The sequence below is a fragment of the Lathamus discolor genome, chromosome Z, assembly GCF_037157495.1.
Source record: "Lathamus discolor isolate bLatDis1 chromosome Z, bLatDis1.hap1, whole genome shotgun sequence".
NCBI classification, from domain to species: Eukaryota; Metazoa; Chordata; class Aves; order Psittaciformes; family Psittacidae; genus Lathamus; species Lathamus discolor.
The window spans coordinates 85,576,371-85,593,985 of record NC_088909.1 but is presented as its reverse complement, the minus strand read 5'-3'; the positions used below and the strand labels follow the sequence as shown (position 1 = coordinate 85,593,985).

Genomic DNA, 17,615 nt, shown 5'->3' with positions numbered 1-17,615 from the left:
AAACCAAAGAATGAGACAGGGGATGGAACAGATTAGCACAAATAATAATTTATTATATAAATAATGGACTTCAAGCTGTACAAGATTCTCTAATTCCTGCTACAGTTCATCTATCCCCTTCCTTACACTCCATATTAGAAGTGGTGAATATTTTCTATCTATATGACAGTTGTCTCAGAGTACTTTTTGGACTGACGGCTTTTCCGTTAACAGGGACTCAGCCTATGTCTCAGATACATCACCTGGATGCAAGTTCAACATACAACTTTATGAAACATTTGACTACAAATTTGAAAAAAAAAAAAAAAACCACAACCAAAAAACACAACCAAAAAAAAAAAAAACCGAAAAAAAAACCAACCAAAAAACCATTTAAATCCTGCCACCAAACATAAACCCATCAGCTTCTCAGATTAAAAGTAAATGTGATTCCATATTCCTGAGTGGTGACAAGTGGCAGGTGAGGGAAGAGGACTTCAGGTATTTCAGAAATCCACTGCAGTTAAATTTTCTTTCTTGTTAATGTTCCCCCACATATTCCCCCACAGTTCAGAACCATTTGATTTTAGTTATCTGCCTATAAAAAAAATGTAACAGTGAACAGTTTCACCCTAATGAAGTATGTTATTAAGTAATTTTTACCTAACCCATTCAGATATTACACCTATAGTTGTTAGACTTCTGATTCACTGTTATATTTGTGACCTGAAGCCAGGCAAGTTGTACTCAGCATTTTGAAAAACATGTAAAAGTAGAAAAGAAAGTACCCAACTCAAATATGTTGCATCTACATATATTAAAAAAATCTTATCTATGTATCTTAAAAAAAACAAGGCACACTGTGTAAAAATCAAACAGCTATTCATCAAAATGTTGTTAAAAAGCCTCATTTATGATCATATACCAGCAAGCATTAAGTAACAGTGGATAATCTCAACTAAAATTTTATCTCAGTGCCATCTGATAACAAGTTCAGCTTGTCAACTGAATAGGATAATCTTACAGACTTCTGCCATGTTACTATTTACAGCAAGGAAAATAATATAAAATTATATTATACTAAAGATAATAAGCAGTCTACACCAAGATGGTGAAATGGATTCTCTCTTCCTTCTCTCCTCAGTTTCAAATTAAGCAGGTACACAGAGCAAAGTCCTACATATACAATCTCTCCAGCTGTTTAATACATTACAGTTAAAGCCAAACAAAACAGATTTCTCTGTTAATACACTGACAACACTATGTAACATTCCACCGACATTTTGCTTCTTAATAACTTCGATACTGAACAAAAAAATGACTTCAACCACAACTCACTTTCAGGTCAGCAGCACTTTTGCAAAGCATCTGAAATGTCATTACGATTTTTTTTTTCCCAGTCTCATAGGACCTTATCTGCTTACTGTTTCTACACAGGGTAAGCAGCTGTCAGTTCTCAAATCCAGGCTTCAATGCAATTAAACAGCAGAGATGTTTCTTTGGACTCTTGTAGAAAATAACTCTTGTCACTTACATCCTTTCAGCAGTAGTAATAAAAGTTCACTTTTCAAGGATTAAACTCAGTAGGTTGATTTAGTGGTCCCGTTTGAGTTTGAAGAGTAAGAATTTGATTTCTTAGGGTATCTTCCTGATGAGAGAGACACCTGCATCCTCCGTGTAGTTCTCACACTTCGACAGAGAAGAGCATTTTTAAGGTTGTCTCTGAAGTCTTTTGAAATATAGTAATAGATGAATGGATCAATACAACTGTTCAAAGTAGAAAGACACAGCGCTGTTATGTACGACACATACAGGTAGCTCTGGTTGTAGGTTTTGAGGAGCAAATAGTGCACAACAAGCAGCACGTTGCTAGGTGTAAAACAGATGAGATACATTGACAGGACAGCAATGATGAGTTTGATTGCCCTTTTTCTTTTCTTCCCAGCGCTTACATCTGAGATGGAAGCATTCAGAGTCTTAATCATAAGTATGTAAGCAACAGCAGTGAGGACAGCTGGGATTAAGAAAAGTCCAATTGCAAGGGAGAGGAAATAACTGAACATATCATGAGCCAAAACATTTTCAGGCAACACATCATGGCAGGTAGTAATGTTGAGATTTGAAATATATCTTGTCTGATTAACAAGATACAATGGGATGGTGCCCAACAAAATCAGTATCCAGATAGCAAGGGAGATGCCCAAGGCAATTTCAGATTTCTTTCTTGACTGCACTATGGGGTTCACTACAACCCAATACCGCTGCACACTGAGACATGTCATAAAGAGGATGGAGCAGTACATATTTCCATAGAAAAACCCAACAAGTACTTTGCAAAGAGTTTCACCAAAGAGCCAATTATTGCCATTTACATGGTAAGCAATTTTCAGTGGGAACCAGACAACAAACAGAAGGTCTGCCAATGCCAAGTTAACCATATAAATCACAGCAGGATGTTTCTTCGTTGTTCGGAAAAAAAAGACCCAGAGGGCCATGGCATTGCTTGGCAAACCAATGAGAAAGACAATGATATAGACAACGGGAAGAAAAACTGTAGTCAGCTTTCCTGTGAGGGCTTTTGCTGCAAATTCATCCACTTCATATATCTCTGAAGAGCCATTATTTGTATTTGGAACTTGCCGGCCAGCGAAACTTCTTCCTTTTGAGCTGCTGGTTCTACTACTCTCTAAAATAACAATTAAAAAAGAAGTTGCTGTTATCCAAGTACAGACTTTTTATCCTTTACAAAAAATAAACTAGACATCATGACTGACTCTGAAGAATTAGAGAGGATCTCATCAACAAAGAATTAGAATGGTTTTCAAACACATGACAATTTTTCTTCCCTTTACTACCCAAAAAACAACTATATCCCTATTCAAGGATTCTATTAGCAACCAAAATGCTCTTCCAAATCACTAATGACATTAAAAATACTTTGTTAAAATAGCTGTGAGGTGCTCTTAGCATCCAAACAGTTACAGTAGAAATTGGTTTCAGGGCAGCATTATCCATTCACACGGTAGTGCCAGATTACCCAATTGCTGGGTATTGCTGTATAACTGCAGTAGAAGTTTCCTTAATTTAGATAAGCTGAAAAATCAGGAAACTCCTGAAAATCAGGAATGCAGTAAAAGAAGAGTATGCTGCCCTCAGACAAGTAGAACTGAAACTCAGAATGTAATGCCAAAAGCTGCACACAAACCATCTCTAGGGATGGAAAGATGTGTTGCACCACATTTGAACTTAAAATTGAGCAAACTTTGTGCATGACAATGCAACAGGGCCCATTATCTGTGACCTCCTTCCAATTCATGGGGAAGATGGTCAGACAATCTCTGCAGCTTTTACTCAAAGTGTTAGGTGGTAGAGCTGACAGCCATTGTTGCTCCACACAACCAACTTCAGATAGCTATTACTCCAATTTTGCTCTGCCTCTTTGGACATCACAGGAACTTACTAACTGTATGGACAAGCCAGCCATTCCTGACTGCTCTTTCTGACAGACTTCAGCTGGCCCATTTCTGAAGCCCTCCAGACCCAACACAGTCCTCTCACACTAAAAGGTTAAACTGCAAAAGTAGATACTGTCCATGAACTTGTCTGTTTCATAAAGTCAGACATCCACCAAGCTAAACTGTATGGAAATTGCCTGTCTGTGGGAGAATTATTTTTAACCTTATCAATACTTGTGGATTATTTTAGCCACAAAAAAATTCCAACTGGAACATAAAGAAGAGTCTTCCTGAGTAAGCAGGTTTTGTACAACAAGCCATGAACAGTGTCAAAGGATGGTCCTTTTGTTATTCTGCTCACCAAAAAGCCCTGAAGTATTAGAGTACAGATAAGAGCTGTAATAAAACTCAACTGATGCATATGTGGACCACAGACAAGTCTTAGTATTGCAAGACTGGCAGAATAAAGGTTTGGTTTATTCCATTTATGATCCATAGTCAAGCTAAATGGGTAATTTCAGAGGTGTCTTGCTTTTATAGCAACTTTAAGTACTTTGAGCCTCAAAAGTTCTGACTACAGACTACTGGGCAACTTTTGTAAGCCAGATCAGGACTCATATAGGGAGACAGTTCAGTGTCCTGTTTGTCTTTGCATTTAACACTCCCTCACCAAGTAACCAATCCTTTGTTCAGGTATGTGCATTTTCTACACCTTTTTCTTACTTTTTCTGCACCTGCAGTTTTCCATAACAATTGAGCCTTTTCCAAGCTGAGTTTCACTCTGCCTGACTCACAAACAGAGAATGCAGTTGACTTGCTAATCTGCCCACGGTAAATGCTTCCTTGGCATCGCAAGGAAAAAAGTACTCTCCTCCCACAACAGACTGTTTCAACACCTTTGCCATTTGTCCAGAAGTTATAACCCACTACATACCAAAACGAAGGATTATGCTTACCCTGCAGACACAAAAGTGAGAGCAGCACAGAGCATCCAAATTAACAAGCTTAGGTCATGGTAGTAATACCCACACAGGATAAAGGCTAAGATTACCGTGGTTTTGGGATCTGCAGCCCAGATTCACCACAACCCCGTAATGGCATTAGCCTGTTTGAAAACAGCCACAAGAAGCCTCGGGCTTACAGTGTATCTCCCTTGGCTCGGATGGGATCATTCTGCTAGCTCATTTTGCCTCCCTACCCCGGAAGATAAATCAGCCAATTAAAACTCGTAGGCGTAGTACCCCTCTCACCTGCCCGCTCAGGTCAGACAACCAGGCTATTAAGAGCCAGTTCAATTTCAGAAACTCAGCTCTGAATAACTAAGTTTGCAGTTACCTAGGATCTATTCGTTGAGAAAACAGGACCTGCCATAAAGCTTGGCTTCAATATTTACACAACCTTTACGCATATACTTTTATTATGTAAATAAGAGCAGGATGAAAAAATACAGAAAGACACAGTGCAGAGGAGTCCGTAAGTACAGCAATGAGGTTTACTCTAAAAGGCAGTGAAAGTGAACTTTAAGGTACTGAAATACGATTTTTTTCCCCCTCCCCAAATAGCATTTATGTTCAATTACGTTCATTTATGTTCAGCAATATAAACTAACATAGATAAGAATTAGGGTTTTTTTTTAAAGCCCAACTTTTCAGAGTTGGGGAAAAAAAAAGAGAGCGAATACGGTCTTCAAGGGCTTTTTTATGTTTAGAGACAGCTTTCGGGCAGGTTGCTAGCCGAGAACCAGGTGACATGCAGCACCAGTGCGGGTGAAGCCAGGCCACCCGTGCCAGGCCACCTGCGGTCCAGCAGCCCCTCCCGCCCGCGCCGTGCGCGCAAGTCCGCGGGCGGAGGGAAGCCAAGCCCAGGGGCTTTGCCCGCCGACCTGCTTCCCCCGCCCAGCGAGGAGGCCGGGGCGCCCTCCCCGCGGGGCCCAGCACCCCCACGGCCACCGGCCCCCCTTTCCCAGACCTCTTCGGCTCCGGGAGACCCCCGCCCGGTTCGCTCCGCGCTCCCCGCGCTTCAGAAACATGCCCTCCGGCGCGGCGCAGCGCAGCGCAGCGCAGCCCCCGCCTCGCCCGCCGAGCGCCCAGCCGTGTCCCGCGCACCGCGCCCGCCCGCGCCGCCACCGCCGGTGCCCCACCAGCAGCCAAGCGGCACCGAGCCATCAACGCGGCACGCACGGAGCCCCGTCGGAGCTCAGCCATCCCCAGCGTACCGCAGCCAGCCAACAAGCTTTAGCACCCGTCAGCGCCAGCTCGCACTCGTTCTCCTCTCACCTGAGGGAGTGGCGGCTGCCAGCGCACCGAGCAACAGACCGAGCAGCAGACCGAGCAGGCACGACCCGCAGCGTCCAGCCATCCTCCTGCCGCGCTCCTGCCACCGCAGCGTCCCCAGCACGCCAGACCAGTTTCACCTGATACCTAAGCTAGGAGGGGGTGGAGGGCGCGGCCCCGCCGGCTCCAGCCTGCAGACGGGCGGGTCCGAGCCAGGCCACATCCCCCATCCCCAAAGAGCTGTGGGGCTGCCCCTAAAATGGCGGGGTGAGCCGCTCCCGCGGGACCGCTGCCCGCCGCAAAATGGCGGGGGCAACCCTTTAACCCGTTCCCCGTGAGGGGGCGGCTGGTGTTGCGGCTCGCCTCACGGCCGGCGCTCTTGCTCCGGAGCTGAGCAGGTGCCGCGGCTCCCGGCCCTTCTTGCCCGCTTCCCTCCCTTTCTCCCTGGCTGGTGGTTCTTGACTGCGGCAGGTGCTCTGTTACCGAAGGGGGGTTCGGGGGTGGTCCCGGTCCCGGCCGAGCTGCTGCTGGAGCAGAGCGGGCTCGTTCTGGGACACACGGGCTAGGGGCGAGCTGGCGAGGGAGCGGGGTGGAGGGACGCTTGGTGGGACAGCGTTACTCCTGCCGACTTAACAGCGCGCTGTGTCGTGCCGGGTTTCCTCCTTCATTACAGTGTCATATGCAGACATGCAGGAAAACGTATGACCGCTGCTTAACCCAGATGCGTTTGTGGTACCATGGTGGGGTGACCCAGTGCAAGAAGGGTGTGTTTTCACTTGCCAGCCTCGCTTAAACTTGGAGTACACCAACTTTGTTTTGTAAGTAAGGATTTCAGGTTCAAGATAAAGTACGATACAATGCCAGCCGTCTTTTCCACAAATATGAATTTCTGAAATGTTTTTATGTTTGTAAAATCAAGCACACAACTGATCAAATTCTAAAGTTAAAGCTACATATTCAACCCCGATTCACACTTCTAGGGCAGTTCTCCATTTACATCGGCAGTGCTTCCTCTGCCTCAGTCTGTAAAATGCTTTGTGTTCAGCTGGTGATAAAATTGTTGCTTCTCCTCCCCCTCTTCCCCATTTTTGACGGAATATATTATGAATATACTATGTTGTTCTGAAGAGAAACTTGGGGTTTTTTTTTGGGCTTCCTGTTACGGTTCTTAAATACGGCTGTGAGTTGAGGTCTGTGTTGTTCCCATTTTACAGATGGAAAATGGAATACAGAGAGATCCACTTGGAATTTAGGGTGTCTGAGTCAACATAAGAGACCTCTCTTTTTAGAGCCATTTTTCTAAGTTACTCCATACTTCAAGCACGGTTCCCATTTGTCATCCACCCAGCTAAGACTGTTTGTCGGTTTCTCATGTTAGTCTCAGCTAAGCAGTGAGAAAGTAGTGTCCCATAGCCTGTCCCTCCAAGCCCACTCTTTATTTCTGCCTCACTTGCAGTGCTGTTACGTTTACTTTACCATTACAAACCGCTTCATGGGTACTTAATCTCCCGCTCCTAATGACCTTGCCCAGTGAGCTGTAGTCTTCTCATCTGGCTTTTTATCTAATCTCCCTTTCAAACAGGCATGTACACATGTGCTGGCTACCGGTCACTACAATGTTTTTCCTTTCAGATCTCTAGTATTAAGGTGTGGTCAGCCCTTCTCTCATTCAGTTCCGCTGTAGCTCTGCTCTTCTGCCAGCGCTCAGTTGCAGTTTTCGTTGGTTTTTTTTTGGTTTTTTTTTTTTGTCTATATTTATTCCATCCAATCTTCTTGTCCACTTTGCATTCAAAGCAGAAAGCTCCTTCCTTCTTTTGCTTGAATCCAGCAACAGTGAAAAGGACTGAGAATGCACAGAAAAAGGAATCACTGCTGTCACTAAACAAAATCTACTCTAGTTGTCCCATGACAGATCAGAGCTGCAACTGGAGAAGTCCTGTGGCTGTGTGTAGAAACAAGTGTCACTGCAGCTGCATCTTCTGGAAATGCAGCTCTGGACTTAGCCTCTTTGAGTGTAAGGAAGCTATATTAGCAGAGTTTTGTAGTTTGCCTGGGTTTCATAGGGATGTCAGAAACGTAGTTAATGTGAAGATTATCTCCCTTCAGTATCTTATAAGCAATTAATTAGATTCCCAAGCATTTAAACAGGGACCTTGTAAGGGAGTGTCATGCAACTTAATTCAGTAAACCTGTGTTACAAGAGGGACCTTATTGTGGCCTTTCAGTGCTTAAAGGGGACTTACGAGAAAGATGGGCAGAGACTTTTTACCAGGGCTTTTAGTGACAGGACAAGGTATAACATTTGATTTTAAAAGAGGGTAGATTTAGATAAGATATAAGGAAGAAATTCTTTACTGAGGGGGTGGTGAGTCACCAGGGCAGGATGCCGAGAGAAGCTGTGGGTGCCCATGCCTGGAAGTATTCAAGGTCAGGTTGGACGGGACTTTGAGCAATCTGACATAGTGGAAGATTTCCTTGCCCATAGAATGGAGTTGGAAATGGATGATCTTGAAAGGTCATTTCCAACACAAGCCGCTCTATGACTCTGTAATGATCTAAAGAACTAATGGTCTTTGGCACTTGTAAGCTGTTATTCCTGGTACTCCATCTATACCTTACTAACAAGGCTTTTGTTCTGGTTTTGTTTTGTTTATTTCTATTGAGAAGTTGGTGATCCTAGCTAACATTTTCAGCAGGCATAACATCTGTTAGGAAGATTGCTCATTTGTAGGCTACAAGTGAGTTCTGCCTCATGAGTTAAAAAATAGAAGGTAGAAATGCTTTTGCCACTGTTCAAATCATGGGACCTCTGTACAGAGCAATCTCAAGACTTCATAATTTTTAGTTGCCTCTATTGAAGACAACTGGTCTGGCAAACCTGCTTACAGTTCTAGTGTGCCATTTATCAAACAGTTTGGAAAGAAAATTTAACAATTTGTAAATAAACACAAAAAACAGGTTCTTGTTGACACTTGCTTATTATTGGAAAATAATTGCAATAAGTACAGCTGCCACAGAAAGAATAAATACATGACTATAAATGCTTATTAAACCTTAGTTCTCCATTACACTGGATTTAGCCTGTCCCCACGGTAGCCATCTGGCATCTTAGAAACAATGAGAGTACCTGGGTACTAAGTTACAGCAAGGCCCTGCTTCTGTGGTGCAGCACCAGGTCTCTGGGTGTAATAATCCTTTTTGATACCTCATTTCAGCACAATAAAGGCCTCTATCCTTCCTCCTTGTATTTTACATTCAGAAAAGCCCCTGTGCCATCTTAAACAGTCTCTTTAGCTTGTTTCCCTGCGCCTTTCAAAAGATCTGTGTGTCACCTGCTCAGTCCTTGTTGGCCTTGCTGGCAGGCTGTTTAGGTACTAAGTAAGGTTATCACTAATGTTCTTGCTGTTCTGTGTGTGTTCAGCAAGCGTCCTAGGAAATGAGGGATAACAGGCAGCAGCTGTACATTTTTCTGTTTCTCTGGTAGTAGAGATCCATTTTATTTCCTGCTGTATTTAGGAAGTCACTTCCATTCCCTCTCTTACCTCATCTACTCCAAGATTATTGCAGGTTTTGGAAATTCTGGCATGGTAAATATGTGCTTTATGAGCATGTCGTGCTGATGCATTATTATGTTGTTAGTACTCGGGGTGCCAGTATGGGTGGCATATTCAGTCATGGCACTTTGGAGTCACTGGGCTGGGGGAAGGGATAGGTAGTATGGGTTGTTTAAGGTGGTCCCTTAATGGTTTTTGATTGTCACCCTAATTTTTCTGACCTTCTGTTAGCAGTGCCCTGTGTTTGCTCCTGCTGTTTGCTCCTGATGTTTAGCCTTTAACTCTTCCTGTACTGTCACTTTTCTCAAAAGCAAGGAGATCCAGAGCTTGCGCTGGAGGTATGACAGAAGTGGCAAAAGGTCTAGAACAAAATGTTAGGTATGCGCACTGCCTGTGGGGTAGAAACACACGGCCCAAACCTGACTTCACAGTGACATGGAAGTACAGCTGTGACTTCTGTTCACCATGACCTTGCAGGAATAGAGGACATGCAAATTTAACAAAACGGCTTGGACCAAGCAGAATATAGAGCAGAGCTTCTGCATTTTTGTTGGCAATTGCTTAACCCATGGTACATGTCTTAAAGTGTGCCTACAGCTACATGAATAAAAAGCTTGTTAGAGCGCCAAAATCAAGCAATTGAAGATTAGGAAATGCTATAATTTGATCTTCTTTTGCAATCTTAATTAAGTGTGCTTAATGTATATGCATTTTGAAAGGGGTTTAGTTGTGACATCATCAGTTTTTCTGTGGTGCACTGCATGGAGTGTGCTCATAAATATACAGGTAATCTCATGCTTGCACCTCTGTTTACATGTCTAGAAATACTCAAGATACTACCATTTAGCTACTACTGACTTCTTATCCTGCTGCTGGTGTAAAATGAGGAAGTACTCTCTCTGCACAGATAGGAATGTAGAGAAAGGGATATGCAGATTGCTTGCAAATCATCAGTGAAACCACTAGCTTAGGCTGAGTTTCTGTCTGTCTGGTGTACGTTAGCACCATTCTGTTTCCTGTGCTGAGGAAATGGAACAATGGATCATTATTAAACTAGGATAAAAATATGTAATGGCTCATCAAAATGAAACATTGTTATGTATTGGCATGTTTGTTAGAGTGGGTGTGCCCTCTCTAGCCAAGTAGTCTGCAGAGCAAAATATCTGCAAGCAGATTATAATCTTGCATCAAAACATGGGGTTTAAAATAAGGTCAGCAAAAACGGAAGCAGGGCTATTAAAGAGCTGTTATGCTTAGATATGTATAACATACCTATTTGCAGTAGAAATATTGTGGGGAAGGTTGTGGTGGAAAATTGATCACAGTATTGGTTATGATGAACTGGATAAGAATTTTCCACTCTTTCAGAATTGTGTCTCACATAGGAAGTTCATTGATGTATCACAGAGATAACTGTGTATGAACACTATGGGACTGTTGAAATACCAAATAACTTTTAGGAACAGATCTTTATCAGGTAACAGTTAAAAGTGGTAACTGAAAATGTTGAAAGCGTTCTGAAACGTAATAAAAGCCCATAACATTCCTCAGATAATTTTTACTCTTGGTATTCTTTTCAGTAATATAATTAAACCACACCAGTTTGAAGGAGTGATTTAACTTAAATTTTACAACAAAACCATTTTGATGCCAGGAAAAGGTTTTAAAGTCTGATAGGTATAGTGAAATGTTAATCCTAGGCAGTGAAAAGAGGTAAATGTGTTTTTCTTCTGGAGATTAATTAAGTTAATATTGGGATACATTGACCAAACTGAGGACAGACTTCTTTTTCCTTTTCCCCTCCCTTTTCAGTTAAGCTACTGTTTGTATGTACTGGTTTGTGAAACTGTTTTGAAGGGATTTAAAAGTTATTTTCAGTATGGGTGTATTACAGTTCTTGTCTAATGTTTCTGTATTTGCACTGGAAGAAATACAAGGTGAAGTGTATAAATTACAATTCCACTTAAGGTAATATGAAGTATTACAGTGAATCATAAATGCAGTGGGAGTTGAGAGTATTGTCTTGCATCAAAGAGGGTTGTTGTCTGTAATGTATGTGAGGAAGTCCTTCATTTAGCATCAGTAAGTTATTTGTTGGAGGGTGTTTTTAATTCAGTCAGTATCTTCCTTAAAGAAAGCTGGACAAAGTTCAGAGAAGATGTGAGCAGTTGGAACAATCCAGAGAATGTTTGGAGCAATTAATGTTGTTTGGTCTAAAGAAGCTTGTGGAGAGACATGATGACATACTTAAAGTATGTCTAAGGCTGCAGCATATTTTCCATGTACACTGAGTAAGCTGAAATGTTAGCAAAATTAGATAGTAGGGAAAAGGTTGTTACAATTGGCAGTAGTTTTATTGACCTCTTACTTTCTAGGGATTCAGTAGGACCTTCCTCACGGAAGTCTGAAAGTGGTTTATACAAACATAAATGATGTAGGTATGTATAGTTCATCCTGGCAGAAGTAGGTGATGCTCTGAGTAACTCTTCCAGTCCACCTGTTGACTCAACACCAATGTTCCTAGCAGAACAAAACCTCCAGTCCTTTATTACACGGACCTCAGTGTCTTAGTCTTGTCTGGGATCTGAATACAGTAAGATTGGACATAGTATTGTTATGTTGTGAGTCAGCCTTAGTGTTTTCATACTGGTGTAGCTCTGTTCAAAAACAAGTGCTACTGAAATGCTATCTACACCCTATCTTATCTGGTTCTAGCTAGGAAGAGTTCAGATCCCTAGGTCATGCTCATCACTAAGCAATCATGGCTCAGGCAACAGCAGAGTCTCCTGCTGAGATCCATCATGGTTTTGCCTCTGGGGAGAGGAGCTTATTCAAGCCCCTCTGCATTTTTACTTCCCCATTACCCAGAAGATAGCAGTTTTCCAGCCAAAGAGAGGACTAGAAGGCCAGAGGGAGAAGCATCCAGGTGGGGCACTGGGGGAGAAAAACCTGAAAGCAGCCAGGTTTCAGAGTGGCAGTAGTGCTCTGGGAAACCCCACTGGATATGTACCCATTTTGAAGAGCTAGACAGCAGATGTTGAAAAATGCCAGTCACAAACCACAAGTTTGGTGGACACCAGGGAGAACTGTTTTTTGTGAGTCTGAGCAAAACAATCTCTAAGGATTGGCTCTTCTGCCTGTGGAGAGCTACTCCAGGTTGGGAGAACAGCATACAGGCAAACTGGAGTATGACACAGTTTCCTGGTTTTATTATGATTCCTTTTCTGCCTTGTGGGCATATATCTCAGGTTATTAGCAATCTGTAGTGATAGTAACCAACAGTAGAAATAACCTACAGATATGCTAATGTAGTTACTAGCCTGACTATTAGCTTCCCTCCTTTCTGTCGTTGTTCATTTGCATTATTTCTCCTGCTCCTGCCAGCCTGCAGAATGGGATTGCCTACCTCATGCATTTGCTTTCACCAGTCTTTCCACGTTTCCTAGTTTAGTAGAAGCATGCTTATTTTTCTAGTGTTGTTCTGCTACCGCACAGTTAGCTACTTCTTACACTGAGAACACTCTCAGAAGAGGATTTTCTTTTTCATCCTCTAGCTCTCCTCTAGAAGATGCCTACAGAAATGGAATCCACAAATCAAGGAACAAAGCAATGATTGATGAGTGGGGACCTGGAAATGCTTTTTTTTTTTCTTTCTCTCTCAAGATCCCTTCATCTGTTGAGGTATTACCAGAATTACAAGATACAGTGCAGTGTGTAAGTAAATCCATTGCTAATCTATAAGAAGAGAAATGTATGTGGAGATGCAGGGATGGGAGGAAAGAGTTGTGTGAAAGAATGAACAATCTTCCTCAGAATATTCTCATGAAAAGTTGAAGCTGCAGGCTTGCTCTAACCAAACCATAGTTGATAAAAGGCAGGTAGTGCTGTCACATATGCAGAACTGCTGAAGTGAACAGGCAATATAGAATTTGAGCTGTGATTTGGCCAATGCATTCTGCCTTAGTTTCAGAATGTGCTGGTTTCAGTTACCTCCAGTTTACTGACATTATGTAAACATCTTGGTGTAGGTAAGGCCTGGGACAGCTGCAGGGATGAATGAATTCTGGCTGAGAATTGTTGATGGCTCCCAGGGAGCCTAGGATTTGCCCAAGCAGTAATGCCATTCTCCATTGTGAATGGATGCCAAGAATCAGCATCCAAGAAGTTATTTAATGGTAACAATGAGGTCCCTTCTATGTGATTAAACTCTTGCTAATGCTGGGATCTGTCTAGCGGGTGTCTTTTTAGAATCCATCTGATATTTGAAAAAAACAAAATAGAAGTAACTTCTGAGATATTCACAGAAGATTTTTAGGCTAAGCTTTTAGTTCAGTTGAATAGATAGATATGTGACATTCATTCATGACAGTGCTGACTACTGTAAAAATTTTATGAACAACTCCAGCATTGTAAAGTAAAGGGGGCCTTGAAAACAAAATTTCTAGATCTGAAAAGCCTCTTGCTCTATAAAGTATTTGTCTTTGTGATTGCTTAAATACATTTCTGTTTTTAGGACCTGTCTTACTCTTCCTTGAAAATTGATACTTGTAAATAAAAAATAAAAGTCGTAACTTCTTTAACAGTTAAGAAAATATGTTTTTTTGAATCACAGTTATCATTTTCCTAAATGGAAGATGAACTTAATCTAAAGTTTGTGCAGTATCAATCCATCTCCCCTTTCTTATTCTGAAACTCTTTGGAAGGCTATGACAGGCTGCTAATCTGAATTGCTTTGTAAGTTCCATGTCTGAAATATGGCATTTTGACCACATTTCCAACTAATTGTGGAAATTTTAACAGAATCATGCACTTATTAACTTCTGACCCTGAATTCCATTTCAAGCATTTAACCTGAATGTTTAGCTTATCTGTTGGTATCTATGACATGTTCTGTAGTCTCATCTGTATTATACCTGTACATTCTTAATTTATGAGTGATCTAAATAAGACATGAAAAGTTGTAATTTTTCTAGTGATCATAATGGTGAAATATTGCAACAGCTGTCTGGTAGGAGTGTGGGTGGAAAAGAGAAATACAAGGCCATAGCTTTTTTTTTTTTTTCCTCACTATGTGAGTGGACCTGCACCATTCCACTGCACCCCTGTGTGCTGGCTCATAGGTTATTAAAACCACACAAGGGTCATGGGATACTGATCCAAAAAGCGCCAGAATTTTAACGTGATCAGTTCCAGTCTAGTTGATGGCATGCCTGTGTGGATGTAAAAGAGAGAGCGTTTCAGAGGCATGCACAAAAGTCCAAGGACACTGAGTGGGTTGGGCAGTTCATGTGGCAGCAGTCCTGGCTTATGACATTTAAATAGTACATGTCATTATAGTTCAGAAAGCAGCATGACAACTAGAGGGAATTACTGTTTTGGCTTTGCCTGATTTGGCAGAGACTAATATCTTGCCTGTTTTATGACAATAATTTAAAATGAAGTTAAGCAATGAACACACAAATGTCTCTTAAAAGCTAGATTGTATGGGATTTAACTTAACTTCTACGGCTAGGAATAATAGACAATATGGTTATCCAGTGACACGGACAATTTAGGTTCTGATAAAGTCCAACAATATTTTGGCACATGATAGAAAGTATTGAATAACTGCTGTAGGAGACCTGACTAAGCAGCTGAGAACACTTCAACCTGTCTGTTCATGTCCTTCACTACACAGCTAGGGGCTGGTACCATCTACTCAAATAGTGGAAGCCAGGTCCAAACATAAAAACTTTGCACAAAGAGCACCAAGTAGGTAGGAGACCTGTGGAGCTTCTTGCCAAAGGATGCTGGGGATACAGGAGCTTTATATAAGTTCTCAGGAAGACTGGGCAACACTTGAAAGATGAGTGCATTGAGGATTACTAAAGAAACAACCCATAGCTGACTTGGGAATTTCCCTAAGCAGGGTGTATTATAGGAGTGAGGGAGTAACTGGGGAAATACCATTTATGTTTGTCCTCCTCTTTTTCTCTTTTGTGCATGTACTTAACGGTCACTGCTGTGGCTGGTATCCAGGGCAGTGTGCCTTGCTTTGAATAGTGCAGTCATTTGCCCTAGTTCTTAGACTTTTCTGAAATGTAGGTTAAACTTGAGTTAGCCAGTTTGTCAGTTGCTAACATGTCCATGTGTCATTATGGATGTCATTTAAGTTCAACTCTGATGTCCTCCAGCACTTTTCCTGTGTTTCCTCGTGCTTGCCTGGCAGAGACACAGTTTGCTGATGGAGAGCACTCCTGGAGCAGCTCTGTGCTCTCCAGGGAAAACAACTGTGTTGCCTCTGCAGGACCTGTGGGCTCAGCTGGGTGAGCACAGCTGAATCCCTTACAGCACACTGCAGTAAAGATCACAGCTCAAGAGAGGTGCTGGCATGTCGTAACCTGCCTTTCCAGAACTCCCTCCATCATAATTTATCTGAGGAAGGATAGGGTCTGTCCATGCTACCTTGTGAGACAGCTCACTACTGGTTTGAGGACAGATACTGTTAATAACAGCTTGGAGACAGGGAGTTGGAAAAGCTGAAGGAGAACACACAGCTGTGCTAGAAACTGGGCATCTCCTCACTCACTAGCAAGGAAAGGATGTGTCTGGCGTTGAGCATATATGGTCTTTTCGTAGTTTTACTGTCACCCCTCTGTCTAGATCTACCACATGCTCTTTTCAAGTGGTTCAAGCAGTTTTGCAGATTGCTTTTTGGGGTATTCCTGCTATCATTGTCATTGAGATGGAGGGAGATTGCTTTTGTCATGCTTAGGGATTATTTGTTAAAAAACATAGAGATTGGAACAATTTGTGTAATTATTTTCACCAGCAGGACTGTGGTCTGTCTAGAGCAGAGCCTGGAGTCCACAGAAAATTAATCTAGTGGAAAAAGTTAACCAGGATTCCAGAAAATTATTTGGAAACTCCCCATGCTAAGAAAGGATGTGAGGAGAAAATCCACACAGCTGTGCTGAGTCACATGCTTTCCACATAGTCATCATGTCTGTTCTCACAGTGTTTATTCCGTGTGGGAGAATCCAGGATCCAGCTTGTCCCCTCCCAGCATCTCCGCCTACCTTCCCAGCTGTCTGTAAAATCAGGGGAAAACCACAAACACCTTATCAGATTCAGTGCTGTTATTTGGCCCAAAATTGGGAACTACAACACTATCAAAAGAAGCTAGCATTATGACCGAAACCAATTTTATTATTCCATCATTACGTTTTGAGGAGGGAGTTCTATTTTTGTAAAATAATCATTTGTGATCGAATTGTTCAATTTGCAGTTGGATTGTTTAATTTCTGTTTTAAGTTTAATGAACAACATAGCCATAATTATTCACATTTAGAAAAATATTTTTTCTTCTACTTAGTTGAAATTTGTCAAACATTTAAACTCTAGATATATAACAGTGTTGTATGATCTAGGTGCTGAGTACGAAAATGCTTAGTCAATGCACATTTAGATGAGAACAAAACTGTTAGTATTTGCAAATTATTTGCTGCACGTGCATAGCAGCCACTTTCATCATTAAAAATGTGAAAGGGAAAGATTGTTAGATGATGGGAAGGACAGAAAAAGGTGCTTCCCTCTGCCTTGCTGCAGGACTATGTAGGAACTTCAGTTCAGTCTCCAGCTGCCACATTGTCCCTGCTCCTGCCTGTGGTTCCTTTAGGAGTGGGAGGGGAAAGTGATTCCAGAGAGTACTGCACCGCAGCAGCCCTCCCTGATCTGCTGAGCACAGCATGGCAGTATAGGAGCCCAGCGCAGATGTGGGTTTATTGCTGCAAGGCACAGAATCAGGAAATCTTTCATTTTTCCCCTCTCTCTGCTTTAAACTATTCAGTGTCTTTGGCAAATTCACATGGTGGAAACAGGATTTGGATTGTTAGTCAGCCCCCTCTTGTGAGGAGCAAGCAGTTAATCCTTCAGAAGGGGTGCAATATTTTCTTCTGACAGTTGTACTTAGTCCATTTGACAGTTGTACTTACTGCAGTTATGTTGGATTGCACCAGTCCCAGGCAATTTTCAAACCTTTGTTCTCTAGGTGACTGCTCCCAAGATGCTTTACCCCAAGCCACAGGCATTAACAATGCTCAGTAAGAGTCAGACCTCCCAGGCAGTGGTGTGCTTTGCAGAAGCCAGGGTCTGTTATGGAGGCTTCAGGTCCCTGCTCCTGTCGAGGTTCTGTCCTGGTGTCTGCTTCTCTAAATTTGGGCTTCCGCAGGCATAGCTCCCCCTAGGACCCTCTCTCTGCTGTGCTTTAAGGCAACTAAGCTCATCATTCTCTTGCTGAGTGGGGAGCTGTCTACCCCTTTGTCTCCCCTGCTCCCAGCATCCCAACCGAGCATTGCTCCAGCAGGGTGAAGATC

At 42.3% G+C, this 17,615-nt stretch overlaps 1 protein-coding gene and 1 long non-coding RNA gene across 3 annotated transcripts in view; one reads left to right on the top strand and one right to left on the bottom strand.

Annotated features, from left to right (window-relative positions):
• Positions 1-323: 323 nt before the first annotated feature.
• On the bottom strand, positions 324-5,962 carry F2RL1 (F2R like trypsin receptor 1). Its single transcript, XM_065662272.1, has 2 exons — positions 5,711-5,962; positions 324-2,665 (listed from the first exon to the last, which is right to left on the bottom strand). The coding sequence occupies exons 1-2, from the start codon at positions 5,790-5,792 to the stop codon at positions 1,560-1,562; spliced, it is 1,188 nt and encodes a 395-aa protein (XP_065518344.1). The 5' UTR covers positions 5,793-5,962; the 3' UTR covers positions 324-1,559.
• The window catches only part of LOC136005112 (uncharacterized), a 32,615-nt gene continuing 20,544 nt past the window's right edge, over positions 5,545-17,615 (top strand). Inside the window, exons 1-4 of one of the 2 annotated variants that reach the window (XR_010608682.1) lie at positions 5,545-6,178; positions 6,381-6,525; positions 12,816-12,975; positions 13,290-13,744. This is a non-coding gene — a long non-coding RNA (uncharacterized LOC136005112). Of the gene's footprint in view, positions 6,179-6,380; positions 6,526-12,815; positions 12,976-13,289; positions 13,745-17,615 lie in introns of those variants that run through there. The other variant, XR_010608683.1, reaches the window with a different exon arrangement.

Excerpts from the sequence above, each read along its gene's own strand:
- F2RL1 (XM_065662272.1), bottom strand. The coding sequence starts at position 5,792 with ATGGCTGGACGCTGCGGGTCGTGCCTGCTCGGTCTGCTGCTCGGTCTG. Across the intron at positions 2,666-5,710 it reads GGCAGCCGCCACTCCCTCAG|AGAGTAGTAGAACCAGCAGC; the intron begins GTGAGAGGAGAA and ends TTGTTATTTTAG.